The 15,333-nt window shown below is 41.9% G+C and overlaps 1 protein-coding gene across 1 annotated transcript in view; it reads left to right on the top strand.

Moving 5' to 3' along the window:
- The window catches only part of Ttc8 (tetratricopeptide repeat domain 8), a 56,752-nt gene that overhangs the window by 6,994 nt on the left and 34,425 nt on the right, over positions 1-15,333 (top strand). Inside the window, exons 2-6 of the mRNA XM_052185271.1 lie at positions 8,315-8,435; positions 9,556-9,619; positions 9,715-9,874; positions 10,079-10,168; positions 12,872-12,916. Coding sequence (XP_052041231.1) covers positions 8,315-8,435; positions 9,556-9,619; positions 9,715-9,874; positions 10,079-10,168; positions 12,872-12,916 — 480 coding nt within the window. The remainder of the gene's footprint in view (positions 1-8,314; positions 8,436-9,555; positions 9,620-9,714; positions 9,875-10,078; positions 10,169-12,871; positions 12,917-15,333) is intronic.

Here is a 15,333-nt window from a genome sequence, read left to right as displayed (position 1 = left end):
GGACAGTGGCTCCCCATGTCTGAGTCCTCTTATGTGCTTTGAAGGGAGGCACAGAAGAGAGTGTGTGTTTGATCCTTTAGAGCCTGGAGCCAGTACTGAATCCTAAAAGGGACCTGGAGGTCAGTTGGCGCTTGTGTGCTAAGCTTATCCTTTGGTGACCTTATAGCTCACAGAACTCCAGAGAGGGCAAGGTCTTATGATTAGCCCCAAAACTGCCCCCCGAAAGGAGTGTTATCACTTTACTCTGAGCTGGTAGGAAAAGCTGCATGACCTGTTTGCTCAGGATTCTATAAACAAATCATTTCTTTAGGAGTTAAGTGCAGGGCTTCTGACTCTAGAGCAAGGTCTGGTATTTTCTACCCATCTGTGTGGCTGCCCAGAGAAATAATTCAGTAGAGACGCCATGTCAAAGCTTGTAGTGTTTTTTGTTTTGTTTTGTTTTGTTTTATTTTGTTGTTGTTGTTGGTGTTTTTTTTTTTTTGCTTTTAAAAGTATTCCCCTAACTTGCCCTAACTTTAAATTAAAATATTTAATTAAAATTAAAAATCCTTTTCCTTCCTGGCTATGCTTTTGACAGGCCTCCAGTTGAACCACGCCTGTTTCTCTGCATCCTCTGACTTCCTCCCTTGCTATGGTGTCTCGTAGGGTACACACGTAGGGTGTCCAGGTTCAGATGCTGCCTCCACAGAATTAGTGAATATGGTATTTATTTAGTGCAAATGATCATATACCTATATGCCCATATGCCTATAAATGGTTATACCTATATAACCACTGATATGTGGTTAATAAACTAAAATATTAGCTCTTGTTTCTATATAGCTAATATCAAATCGAATACACAGAAAGAAGTCTTCAGAGAAATAAAGTGTTTATTTGGGAATAAGTGAGGGAAATTGCAGTGGGGAGCACATGTGACATTGAAACCGTGGGATGAGGTAAAAGGCAAAATGAGAAATATTATGTAAGTTATTTTGAAACAGTAATCCTTGGCCACAGGATTAATAACAAGGGTATTCAAGGATCTGTAACAAATGTGGTATCAGTCCAAGGTTGAATGGAGAATTTCGGGGATAGACATCGAGGCAGAAGCTTTCTGTGTGAGATTTCAGTGGCCGTTGGCTGAGGGTGTACTTCCGGCAGTCTTTTGCTCTGTTCTTCTTATGAGGAATACACTCATAAGATTCCCCCACCCTGCCTGATTTCCATTGCACCTGGACACAAACGACTTCATTTTGATTCTGACTGCCTTTGTCCTAAAGATATTTGCATGTGAGATTCCGTTATTGCGTATTTTCCTGAAAGGATTGTGGATCATCTAGGAAGCATCTGTGAGGGCTGTGTCCAGGGAAATGGGTGGTGGGATGATGTTGAAAACAGCTCATGAATCAGTGTCATTCACAAGTTCCAGAATAACCTCCTCCTTCTCAGACCCCTTCTTATACCCATGTCTCCTGCTTGACCCTCTCCCCTCCACCTACGTCCACAAGTACAGCATCTAACACACTATGTTGTGATTTATTTAATTTTTCAGATTGCCCTGTAGAGTGTTTGTGGCATCTTGTCGGGTGCCAGGATTGCCAGGAACAGGCTGTGGAATGGACGTGTTCTCCGTGCCACACCATTTAAGCCTCACTTCTGTTTCCAATCCACATTTCCCACCCACGTAACCAGCTCCTGCTCTCTGTCACCCTTCTTCTCCAGGCCTCTCATTCTCTTCTCTGACCTTCTTACTGTTTTGCTCTCTGCTCGGTCACCTGCACAGTCACACCTACATTCCCAGGGGTTGGAGGATAAGACAGAGAGATCACAAAGTACTTCATCGGTGCGTAGAACCCCGTGAGGCTTGAATTGGTGGCTTCTGTTCGGGCCACTGGGGGAATCTACCTGCTGTTGGGAGAATAACAACCCTCCAGCCTCTGCTTTGTGTTCCGGCTTCTGTTTCCTTTAGCTGCTTGTTCCTCCTCGTCAAACACTGTCTGCCACTGCCCGTGGCTGGCCGTTCCCACTCAATGCTATATTGATCCTGCCCTAAAGCTGTTCTGAACTTGATTTAGTTTTTTACTTCTCGAGGTTCTAGACATGAATCCAGGTGCTGGTGCACAGTTAGCCTACACGTACCACTGAGATGAGCATGTAGCTTCTCCTCTGAACGTTACTCTTCAGCCTGCCTTGTTATTTCTAGCATTTAGGAAAATTTAAATTCCCAATAAACTGTTAAGAAAGTGCTCTTGGGTCACTGAAACATTTGTACAACTGTGTTGGTCACTTCTTTCATTGCTGGTACCAAGAACTCAACAGAAGCAACTGAATGGAGCAAAGGTTTATTTTGGCTCACGGTTCAGAGGAAGGTAGTCCACTGTGGCCGAGAAGATATGCTGGCAGGAGTTATTTGGTCTGTGGCACTAAAGAATCAGAGAAAGGACAGCTGGCTTTCTCCGTTTACTCTTATATTTAGTCTTGGACCCCATCCCAAATGGCTTGTTGGCAAATGCCTTTACACACTGAGCCATCTCATGGGCTTTGTATTGACTTCTTTAAGTAATTGAGAGATCCTTTCTTTGTACTCTGAATAAGATTAATTAGAATTTTCTGACAACAGAAAATAGCATTTTTTTGTGTATATTACATATTATGAACCTTTGAGGGCACTTCTGGAAGAAGATTCTAGTTACTCTCTGCAGGTCTGGGGATGTGGGTAGAGTAGTTTGCATGCAAACATGAAGACCTGCATTTGGATCCTCATGCAGGTAGTTTAGGTAACCCCAGCACTAGGGTCGGGTGCAGGTGGATGTCAGGGCTTGGTGACCAGCCACTCTAGCTGACTTGCAAGCTCTAGGTTGAGTGGGAGACCTTGTCTTGGAAAGTACATGAAGAGCAATTAAGGAAGATACTCAAAGTCGACCTTTGTCCTCCTGCCCTGTGCACAGGCACATGAACCTGCCTTGTGCACACCCATGCATTCACTACACATGTGCACACATACATTTGATATTTGGATTTTTATTGAATAATACATGCTAAGACTTTTGACTTCAGAAATTGCACGTCTTAAAAATGTCTACAACTTCTTAACGCTTTCCAGGAACCAGCTCCCGATTTGCCAGTGTCTCAGGTAAAAAGTTAGCTGCAAACTGTAGCTTGAGAGTAGCTTAGTTGCTGTTGCTTATTTGCTACTGAAGATTAGAAAATCTTCAAATTAGTGCTGTATGTCCGCTCATAGTATTAGAAACTTAGCTGCATCTACCAGCTATTCTGTTCTTTATTGTATAAATAAACTTTCATATTCCTAAAGATTTTATTTACATGACTAGCCTTGTAGAACTAATGTGAGCTGCTTACTAAGGCTTGAGGCTTCAGTAACAATTGCCAAGATTGGCAAGGATGACGAGAAGAAGAATCAGGGAGCCGGGCTGTCAGCAGAGCCACACATATCTGCAGAACTGTGCTGCACAGCAGCAATTTTTGACTACATTGGTCCTGTTTGCTTGCTTTCTAACTGGGAGGAACAAACAGAGAGGACAAAGCTGTCCCAGTGAAGGAAGGAAGGGAAGGAGGGAGGGAGGGAGGGAGGGAGGGAGGGAGGGAGGGAGGGAGGGACGGACAGTGGCCAGATTGCCATGACTAATTGTTAGAGATGACACAGAGAGCAGCCAACTAGGTAAGAAACAAGAGACTGAGTCAGACGGAAGCCCTGGAACGGAGGAGGTTTGGTTAGGACCTAGCTGTAGAGGATAATAACTAGCCAGAGCAGTTTTTAGTCCAGAAAGTTCCTACTGAGTCCAGGGACAGATGAGGTACAGATAGTAGCACGTCAGAACTTAAATATTGCTTCGCACATTCGCCCTGCTAAGTGAGACGCAGTGCTAGCAGCAGTGTGTAAATGTGTGATTTGGTCTTCACTCAAGGCACCTCTGAGCTAGATCCGTCCCCCACCTCATAATAGTCCAGCCATGAAGCTATTGTGGAGTAATCTATTGATGAGATTAGTACCCTTGTGATGGGGTCATCTCTCAATAGTGCCACTAGCTGGGGATAAGATTTCTATACACAAACATTTGGAGATATCTCATAGCCAAACTCTAAAAAGGCCTCACAATAACAACATAATATATTAAGCCTTAAATTTCATTTTATAAGCAGACTGTCAAGTCTGCTTATAAAACACTACCAGTTTTTATGATAACTAAAACTGTATCAGAAAGATTATTCTCTCGGTTGACTTACTATATTAATCAAAAATTATTTCTCACATGCCTTGACCTGTTGGCCTTGCATTACTTATTACATTAAGAACAGAATAGTAAAAACACATTTCTTTTCTCAGATAGTTGAGTTTTTATTTCATAAGTGAAATTGGATTCACCTTACAAAAGGTAGACCACATACATCATTACTTTCTTGATGTCCGCTGCCAGGTCTGTGCCTGAATGACGGTGGTTTTGAGACTTATCTCAGTAGAGGAGTAGAATAGATGGACCCTGGTAGCTGGCTGCGCTCCACTGGAGGGAATGAAAAGAGAACAAGGTCAGGAGGGGCGGGTCTGAGAGAAAGTGATGTGGTCAGCAAGCACTGTATGAAGTCATCCAAGAATCGCAGAACAGATATGCAGGGAAATAAGTAAGCCAGCATGGTAACCACTCGTTTAGATGGGGAGAAACTGTTTATGGCACTTGTCATACAAGTTAGTCACTTATACAAGCAACTTTTTAAAAGCTGGACATAGCATATAAAACAAATTTGTAGTTTTATTCATATTTAAGGGAAAATTAGAGATTACTGTGTGTGCTTGATCATGCTTCCTTTTTTTTTTTTTTTAATATACAGAGGGTTTTAGGACTATAAAACATACTCGGCTTATTTCCAAAAAAAAAATTATTTTTAAGCCAAAGCCCCATCTGCTGTTTTCATTAAAATCTCAAGAACTGTTCACATTGCTAGGAGTGGTGTTTGGAACATACTCTGCTGTATAATCAAGCAGTGATATGTGATTTTCAAGGTCGTTTTTGGTTAGGACATAAAAAAAAAAATCAGGAAGATTAATTTTTCTGAATTTTTAAATCCAGTAATGGTTTGAAGATGCATTCTAGTTTGGTATCTGATGCTGTGATAAGCACCATAACCAAAAGCAACTTGGGGAGGAAAGGGCTTATTTCATCTTATACTTCCGGGTCACAGTTCATCGTTGATGGAAGCCATAGCAGGAACTCAGGACAGGAACCTGCAGGAGGATCTGAAGCAGAAGCCATGGAGGGATGCCACTCACTGGCTTGCTCTCCATGGTTTGCTCAATTGTTTTTGTATATAACCCAGGGCCACCTGCCTAGGGAAGGCACTGCCTATAGGGTGCTAGGGTGGCCATATTAATTATTAATCAAGAAAATGCCTCCACAGACATGCCCGTGCCCATAGGACAGTTATCGTCAGTTGACCCTTTATCAGCTTGAATCACAAACATATCGATGTCCAACCATAACCTTTCTTTCTGGTTTATCCCAAGATCTCATGTTAATATCACAATATAAAATGTAGTTTAACTTTTAAAAGACCACAGTATTTCAAAACTCTCAACACTTTCAAAGTCTACAGTCTACTGACTATAACACTCTTCCTTATTCTGAGAGGGAGGAAGGAACCAGGACACAGCAACAACCAGATTAAAGTAAAGCAAGCTCCAATGGTGTGAATCACTCAGCACGCATCACCCAGAACTCAGCTCAGAATCTTGGGTCTGCAGAGGTCTTTGGCGACCCCACCTCGGTAGCTTTGCCACCATTAATTAGCACACATAGCTCTTCTCATAGGCCCAAGCTGGTTCTGGTCCCGAAGTCTCCAATACGCTGGGGTCTCCACCGCAGACTGAGGCTGCATCTTCACAAAGCCTCTCCTGACCTTAGGGAGACCCGAGTCCTGCCATACAGTGCCAACCGGCCTCATATCCTCTCCATGACCCCTTCCTTCATGCCTTTAAAACCAGGACAATGAGGAAGCCTCCACGTTACCAAGTTTAACTTGAGATGCAGCCTTTGCCTTCCATGGACCACAGCTTCTGGGTCTGACCCTAAAGAAATGTTTTGCAGAAGATTTTATCTCCATGATGCTGTCCTCATATTAACCACAGCTGATTTTTCAGCCTCAGACAACCAGCATATATTGTCTCACTAAAGGGGGTTTTCCTCAGATTCTGAATCCAAATGTATCCCACAAACAGTCCTGATGAGAGGATTTGAACTGACTTACACTTCACTTTAAATTTCAGGAGCCAGGCCTTCATCATCTGCTTTTCATTCAGCATTATCATCCAGCCTTCCTCAGAACAGCCCGTTAACCTCTGAGAACTCAATGGTTTTTCTGGCGCAAACTTCCAAAAGCTTTCATGATCCGACCTGAAAAATAATCTGAGGCATAAAATCAACATGGTCAGATCTTTTATAAAGACTGAATTCATAGAGAATAAAAAAGTAGATGCTCCTACCCGACTTCTGATGTACTTATCTATTTATTGGGGCAGGGGAGAATGATGGATTCTCTTCCCTAGGTGTGATTAGTTCAGCATAGAAAATTTACCTCCTCTTAACACTTAAGAGGTTAGTAGGGGACTAGGTATCTAGCATAACAGATTGGACTATAAAATAGTAACAACTAAAAACTAGTTAAAATACGTTCATGGTTGTTTAATGGCTAAGTCTGTAAATGATGTCTATTATAAAAACTTGGCTTTTAAAAGGTTTGATTTTAGTATGAATATGGTGTACATGCCTATAATCCCAGCACTCAGAAGGCTAAATCAGGGGGCGGGGGGTGTCTAGAGTTCAAGGCCATCCTGGGCTACATATGCTGGAGGGTGTGAGGTAAGGGAGGGAAGCAGATTGACTGAGAAAGATTTAAGTTATTCCGAATCCTGGTCCATAAGCTTCATTGGCTTCTTGGTATCAGAATTAAAATCCCCAAATCTCACTGGGCACACGTGCCCTCGGACTGACTGGTCTCTTGGTCTAGACAAATTCTCCAACGTTTCAACAACTACTGAGAGCTTCCAAACAGGGAAAAGTTGTGAGCCAATTTTCCCTAGCCACAGATTTTATTGCTATTATAACCATTGTTTAGAGACAGCATTTCGTATTATAGGCTTGAACTTGCTGTGTAGCCAGGGGGAACTCACAAGTGCTGGGACTGTAGACACACACCACTGTCTTGGCCTTTCTTTCTCTTTCCCTCCCTCCCTCCCTCCTTCCTTCCCTCCCTCCATCCTCATTTCTTTTCCCTTCTTTCAACAGTGTCCTATAAAACCTGTTTTCTCTGTCACACACCCCTGTGCTCTTGATTTAATCCCTTAGCTGATGGTGTGTTCAAGGATGTTAGCATCCACACTGTGATCTTGTTTCCAACTCATAGCCAGCCTGAGGTCTTCAATAAAAAGCCCAACTGGATAAAGCTCCGTAGGCATCAGGACTTTGCAGGCTTCCTTTCGCTCGCTCTCATCTTTTTCTGCTTTGACTTCCTTGGCTTCATTCAGCCTTCGCTATACCCAGATGCCTGGTGTATGGAGCCTCTGCCCCCCCCCACCCTCCCCACCCTTCCCTGCCTCTAGTCCTTGTAGGCTGTAGAGTTAGGTCTGTGCTGCCACTTTCAGGCCTGCATGCTTCTCAGACTGTGCAAGGGACCCTGAGCCTCATCACTCTTGGCTTCTATTGGGGGGGGGGGGAGGAGCAGAGAGGTCAAGTTTTTCAGGAAAGCAATCTCATGTGTTTGACAAGAAACTTAAAAATGTATACCTCCACAATGCCCTTCTCGGGCTCCAGCAAAGCTGGCCACGCTTTTGGATTAGATCCGTTAATTACCTTTCCTGTCTCCGTTCTCTTCAGCAGGTTCTCTCCTGACTGCATCACAAAATTACAGGGCTTGAGTAGGGACTAGAATTCCAGAGAAATCTTAGCTAATGGATCTTAGCTTAAGTCAACCAACATTTCCTGAGCACCTAATTATGTATAAAAAAAACTAAAGGTCTAGAAATTTCAGGAGCAAGGTTGAAGTGCTTGTATTCTGGGGAACAGGGGCTAACACGTGCCAAGATGATCACAGTATTTGTCGAATATGGTAAGTGTAGAAGATCAGAAGTACACAGGGAAGACTGTGAGGAAGGTGAGAGGATGCTGGGTGGGGTGGGGTGGGGTTGGAGACCTGGGGGGACTTCCTGGAAGTCAGGGTCCTGGGGCAGAGTGCAGGGCATCCTAGCAAGCATGCCTAGCTTCAGTAAGCCGTGTAAGATCCTAATGATTTTTGACCGAGTGCCTGCCTTTTCCGTGCTTTTTAGGCAGCTTGGATCTTGAAAGCACGAGCGCTGACAGAGATGGTGTACATAGATGAAATTGATGTGGATCAGGAAGGAATTGCTGAGATGATTCTGGATGAAAATGCTATTGCCCAGGTTCCACGTAAGTCAGTTAAAGAAGGAATACACCGTGGAAGAGGAGTCTGTGTGCACGTGTCTTTTTGTATTCTTTATAAGCACATAAGAGATTGCCTTAGAGTCCAGGTCAGGGTCATGATATGAATGGTATTGGAGAATGGCCATCATATATGGTGGTTGGCTGGTAATGTATTAGTTGTTGAGATCTTCTTTTCCTTGTTGGCTTGCTAAAATATAAAAATCTAGACATAACCTTTTACTTGGAGACATCTGTACGAAAACTAATTAACTTTTGGGTCTAGAACCATTGATTTAAGCTTTAAGGCATGCTAGTTTTGAATATTAATGCACGCTCTGCTAGCAGGATGACCTGTTAACTTAATTCCTTGAGCCTCTGATAAATGACTTGTACTATACTAAACATGCCGTATAGACTCCTTGCGATATCAAGGAGTCAAATATGGTAAGTGTAGAAGATCAGAAGCATACAGGGAAGACTGTGAGAAAGGCAAGAGGATGCCTGGGCATTGGGGACCTGGGAGGACTTCCTAGAAGTCAGGGTCCTGGGCAGAGTGGGCTCACATGATATGTGCTCACTGGTTGGATCACAGTCTGTGGAGAATGGAGCCGTGTTAGAATTCCAAATGCTTGTGAGAAAACACCAAGGAAACAAGACAAGAGCCTTGTGACCTCAATTTCTTCAAACACAGAATTGTTGTTTGAATGTGTTTTCATGCTCCTCCCAGGGATAGCAGATAGGAGTGAGTCTATGTCAGCCGTTGTCATTTATACGCCTCTAAGGAAAAACACTTGTGGCTTGTTCTGGTGATTGAAATCACATCTTACTCATGTGATTCTTCTTATCCTCAGAGTATAAACTGTCTGATGCTCTGAATAAAGTTGGCTAGTGCATGAGACTTTAGTCTACCCACTCTCCCAGGTTCCCACCACCAGTAGAGCAGTAAAACCTCACTAAAGACGAGTCTCAGACACATTTCCTCAATGCATTTCCTATTAGTGATGTATTCTTTCCCAGGCCAGTACAAGTCTGAAAATTAGATCACTAAGCATTTCTAAAGATAATACATACAGTAATACAACTATATATAAGTAATACATAAGTTGGTTATCGTCTCATCTTGTAGGCCCTGGCACATCTTTGAAGCTCCCTGGCACTAACCAGACAGGAGGACCGACTCAAGCTGTCAGGTTTGTAGTTTAGTGTCATTCCTGCTTTCAAATCCAGATCAGCCCATATCCTTAAGTGATCTTGTTTGTGTTATAACAACTGTTGATCTCCACAGGCCAATCACTCAAGCTGGAAGACCCATAACGGGCTTCCTTAGGCCCAGCACACAGAGTGGAAGGCCGGGTACAATGGAACAGGCCATCAGAACACCGAGAACTGCCTACACAGCACGACCTATCACTAGCTCATCTGGGAGATTCGTCAGACTGGGGACTGTAAGTCCTATCAATTTTCCCAGAACCTCGCATTACCCAAGTAATGATATGCTTCACTAGTATTTTGGTGGGCAATTAGATGGAAATTTTGAAGTAATTCTTGTTGCTTTATAATTTCTGTAATCCATTATAATCTTTATGCATATGAAACTCTATGTTTCAAGAGAAGGTTCTCAATTTCTTGTTCTTTCTTTTCTCTCACAGGCTTCCATGCTTACGAGTCCCGATGGACCATTTATAAATTTATCTAGACTCAATTTAACGAAATATTCCCAGAAACCTAAGTTGGCAAAGGTATGTGCTTCAAAAGATTCTAAGTTATGAAGTAATGATAAAAGTAATGGTAGATGTCAAAACAATGTGTTAATTTTAGTTAGTGTAACATGTAAAGAGGGATTTTAGTTAGTGTGACATATAAAGAGAGATTTTAGTTAGTGTGACATATAAAAAGAGATTTTAGTTAGTGTGGCATGTAAATAGATATTTTAGTTAGTGTGACATGTAAAAATTCTCTTTGTCTTGAATTAAGTACAATTGATCAGAAGTAAGTACATACATAATTATTAATAAGAAAATCTTTTCCCCTGGATAACAACAATAATTGTACAACAGAGAAATCAGAGAGTCAGTATCATCTTTGTAGAATGAATTTCGACATTGTCTGTATGTATATATGTTTGTTTTTCAGCTTGGACTATTTCTAGAAAAATAATTTTCAACTCTTATATGATTTAAGGACTGTCAAAAAGATGGAAAATATATGTCTGCTTAGTTAGTAATTAAGTAGGCTCTCAGTATTACTCAACCAGACAGCAGCCAACCTAGCAACTGTCTTAATAATCTCATCACTCAGCACATGTCTTTAAATTGAAGAGAAAACTAGGGACAGAGAGAGCAGGTGGATAAAGAGGAAGAACAGAGGAGAGAGGAAAGAAGAAAAGGACACTAGAGAAATTTAAAAAGATGTAACAGAAGACGTTCAGGTCTTTTCCAGTGTGAAGAACTAGGGCGTGGGAGGCCTTAGGAGACACTGCTCAGTTAGAAAGCGCTTGCCTCACAAGGAGGACAGTCTGAGTTTGCTCCCAGGGATAAGGCCAGATGGCTCAGTGGGAACAGCTGCATGCCAGCAACACCGATGACTCAGACACACATGCTAGGAGAGAACTGACTTCTCTAGGTTATCCTCTGACCTTTTCATGTGTGCTGTGATATGCATGTCATGTGTATGTATGTATTCATGCATGCATTCATGCACACTTAAGTAAGTAAATAATGTTTTTCAAAAACTGGGTGTGGTGGTGTGATGGTTAGTTTTAGTTATCAGCTAGATACAATTTAGAGTGTCGTAGAAGAGTGTCTTAATGAGGAATTATTTAACTCAGGTTGACTTGGGGCCATATCTTTATGGAATTGTTTGGCTTTTTAATTCATATAGAAAGACCCAACTAGCCCATTATGGGCAGCATCATTCCTTAGGCATAGGGTCCACAACAGTCTTAAGAGAGGAAATAGCTCACCAAGAGTAAGCAAGTTCGACGTGTTTTATTTTTTTCTCCACTCTTGATTATGATTCCAATGTTTTTAGTTCGTGTTCCCACTTTCCTGCAATAATGCACTTAACCTGAAGATGTGAGTCAAATAAATGCCTTTCTTTCCTAACTTGCTTTTTGTCAGGGTGTATTATCACATCAACAGAAGTAAAACTAGGCTGGCCAGTCAGCCAAACCCAATCAGTTAGTGAGCCCCAGGCCAGTGAGAGACTCTGTCCTAAAAAAAACAAGGTGCGCTAGAGAGGTGGCACAGTGGCTAAGATTACTTGCTGCAAGCCATGACGACTGAAGTTTGGATCCAGCACCTGCATGATAAGCTAGGTGTCCTACTCACACATGTAACTGCTGTTCTGAGGTGCATGGGGACAGGAGGAAGGCTAGGGCTTGTTGGCTTCTAACTTAGTCAAGAAAAGCATGAGCTCCAAGTTCAAGGAGAGGAGGCTCTGCTCTGAGGAACAGACAGAGTGATAGTGTAGCACTCCCAATGCTTTTCTCTGGCCTCCATGTGCAAACAGGGATTCCCTGCCCATCCCACCCCCATCCCACCCATGCCATGCACAAACACACATACAAATAGATCTTTGAAAAAGAAACGAAGGTGGGTATGCTTGATTAGAAACAGCAGCGGATGTTGTCCTCTGGCTGGCTTCCATGTGTTTATACGCAAGCCCATAAAAGAAAAATGAAATAAAACAAAACCCCCAATATCTTGGGGAAATAGCTTGGAATAAGTCACACAGGAAGGAGGAGATGGGGGCTGTGATCAGGATGTAAAAAGAATAAAAACAAACAAACAGAAACCTGAGGGGGTGGCTTTAAAAATTAATCTGTAATCTGGGTGATGGTGGCTCGTGCCGGCACTGGGGAGGCAGAGGCAGGCAGATTTCTGGGTTCAAGGCTGGCCTGATCTACAGAGTGAGTTCTAGGACAGCTGGGGCTATACAGAGAAACCCTGTCTCGAAGAAAGCCAAAGACAAACAAACCAACAAAAATTAAGCAGAAAATTCTACTTAACATTTATATTCCATCTCATTTCAAAAGGAATACCCAATTTCTCATGTGTCAAAATTAAGTAGTAATCTTTATAATATAGAGCATGCAAATTTGGTGAAACATTGGTATGATATATATATATATATATATATATATATATGAAATAAAGTAATTTATTCTGTCTTGTTCTAATAAAATGATATATAGATATAACATGAAGAAAAATGTTCATCTCTTTGAACGTCCCAGTTTATTATCTGTAAATACAAGAGTCCATTATGAATTGGAGAATTTTACAATGGGTTATTATGACAAATGACTGTCACATTTATTACTTACCAGTTTTTACCACTTTAGAATATACTGGGTTTTTGGGTCAACTAAATTTTGGGTTTTCATATAACCATAACTGTTCAGATAAAACTGAGTGCACGTTGACATTTTCCCTTCCCAGGCTTTATTTGAATATATTTTCCACCATGAAAATGATGTTAAGATGGTAAGTGATGACTTCACGTTATTTTCTCTCATTGTTATTCTCTAGACTTTGGGGCTTCAGATTTTGCAATGTTCTAATTCTTTCTTTAAAAACAAATGGAATTATTAAAAATGGAAGGAACTGAAAGTTTCAGTTTCAGTGAAGACATTTGTATAAATATAGAAATGATAAGAGATACTATGCCTGGTTTATAGATTATGCAGCTCTTGTTAGAGGATAAGATAACTTAGAACACCAAACGCCTGTTAAAATGCATTCTTTATGCTAATAGTGTTGCTGCTCCATCCTTCTTCAGACCACAGCTTACGAGCATGCATTTCTGCCTTCTGCTCCTCTTGCCCATGAAGGTTTTAAACACGCAGAAGTAGAAAGAATAATATAAAGAGCCCACGATGCTCACCACCTAGCTTTACCAATAGTCAGTTTTCATGGTAACTTCTCAGTAATGAATTTTAAGTTTATATGCATATGGCTTTCCAAATTTGTTTCAGTTTATATAAGCTGCTATGTAAATGAGAAGAGATCTTACAACATTGTTTAAGTCTAATGAAGTCAATCCTATGCTTTTTTTCTTTTTCTTTTTTTTTCTTTCTTTTTTTTTTTTTTTTTTTTTTTTTTTTTTTTTTTTTGCTTCTCAAGACAGGATTTTTCTGAATAGCCCTAGCTGTCCTTGCTCTGTAGACCAGGCTGGCTTCAAACTCAGAGATCTCCTTGGCTCTGCCTCCAGAGTACTGGGATGAAAGGTGTGCCCCACTATGCTCAGCCGCCCCCCCTCCCACCCCCATTTTCTTAATAGTCCAGGAAGAACACATGCTGGGTATTCAGGAAAACACTTTGCTCAGTTGTTTTTCTGTGTGTCAGGCACAATTCAGTGTACAGGGAGAGCTAATGAAAGTGTGATACTGTACCCGATTCCGGAAGCCGTCCATTCGAACTGGGGAAATAAAATGGATGGGAACCAGCCCTGGGTGTGGAGGCATACATCCATGACCGACCGCAGCACTCGAGAGGCCGAGGCAGGAGAATCATGAACTTGATACTAGTCCTAGCTACAGAGTAAGGTCACAGGTGAAAGACAGAAACAAGAGTTGATTGCCAAACTGAAGGTAGCCAAGGGAATGAATGCTTAGAGGGTGGTCCATGCCGGCAGATATCCACCAAGTGAGCCGCGCGGAAGCGAAATGGAGGGACCCTGAACAGAGGATGGGATGAGTGCTAAATAAGACTTATCTTTAAAGATGAGAGCACTGAAGAGACAGTGTAAAGAAGTGACTGAACTCGATGATAGGCTTGATGTTGTGGGCAAAGGAAGGACAGGTGTCAAAGCTGCCATCCAAGCATGCCGTGAGGAACATAGCTTTGCTCACAGGCACAGGATGAGAGGGGAGCTTGTCGCTTTATAAAGCTGCATAATGGACTCAAAGATCCATGGCTCTCAGTGTGGAGACGTCACTGCATGCTCTGAGGGGCAGGGCGTGTGTATGCACCCAAGAGCCTGTGCTGGGTCACACAGGGACCAGAGAGCCTAAAGTCAGCCTGCCAAGAAACCATGTGTTTCTATAACAGAAGCCAGAGGTCTCACTTCCTTGACGGCTCATAGAGGCTTTCCGTGGGATGATACTGCTTGAATCCTACTCCAGTTTACAGATGAGCAAATCTCTAATTACTAAATTGTCACAAAGCTGTTTTTAAAAGGTTTTCTTTGTTTTTGTTTTTTGAAACAGGAACTCACTATATAGCACAGACTGGACTTAGACCCTCACTCCTCCCGCCTCTGTTGCCAAGCACTAGGGTCACCTGTGCAAGCCATCACATCTGGTGGTTTTTGTTTTTTGTTTTTTGTTTTTTTAACTGAGCATGCCAACCCCTGTTCCAGTCCTGAGATCAAGGGCAGAGGAAGGCAGGGCAACCCAAGCCTTGGCTCTTTATATTTATATCAGCAGATCACATTCACATCGGCCTAGAAATAGAAATTCAAAAGGGCCTCACTTTCCTAATTACCTGTGTTATTTAATAGCAATGGATGTGTGGGTCTGTGCTACGCTTCCAAAATCAGAATCTCCAGGGGAGGCTGTGACTCTGCTGCTATTAAGAACTCCACAGGCAATGCCGGTGTGCAGTGGTGATTGGGAAATACTGCTATAGGATATATTCTGAAATTACAGAAACACTAGAAAATGTTCATTCAAATGTAGGAAATAGAGTTGAAGGACCCTTGGCAACATTTGAAAGCTTGAGTTCCATATAACAACCTCACCAGGGAAGGTAGTTCATTAGAAGAACTCAGTGATTTAAGAGAAAAACAAAACAAAACAAAATTACCTTTAAATACATCTCAGGAACAGAAAATGGTGCAAAATCTTACTTGGAACCCGAGTTTCTATTTATAAATTTTATAAGATTATGTTCAAGAGTAA

This window comes from Apodemus sylvaticus, chromosome 6, assembly GCF_947179515.1.
Source record: "Apodemus sylvaticus chromosome 6, mApoSyl1.1, whole genome shotgun sequence".
Lineage (NCBI taxonomy): Eukaryota > Metazoa > Chordata > Mammalia > Rodentia > Muridae > Apodemus > Apodemus sylvaticus.
Note: the sequence above shows the minus strand (reverse complement) of the source record. Positions and strands in the feature narration are given on the sequence as shown.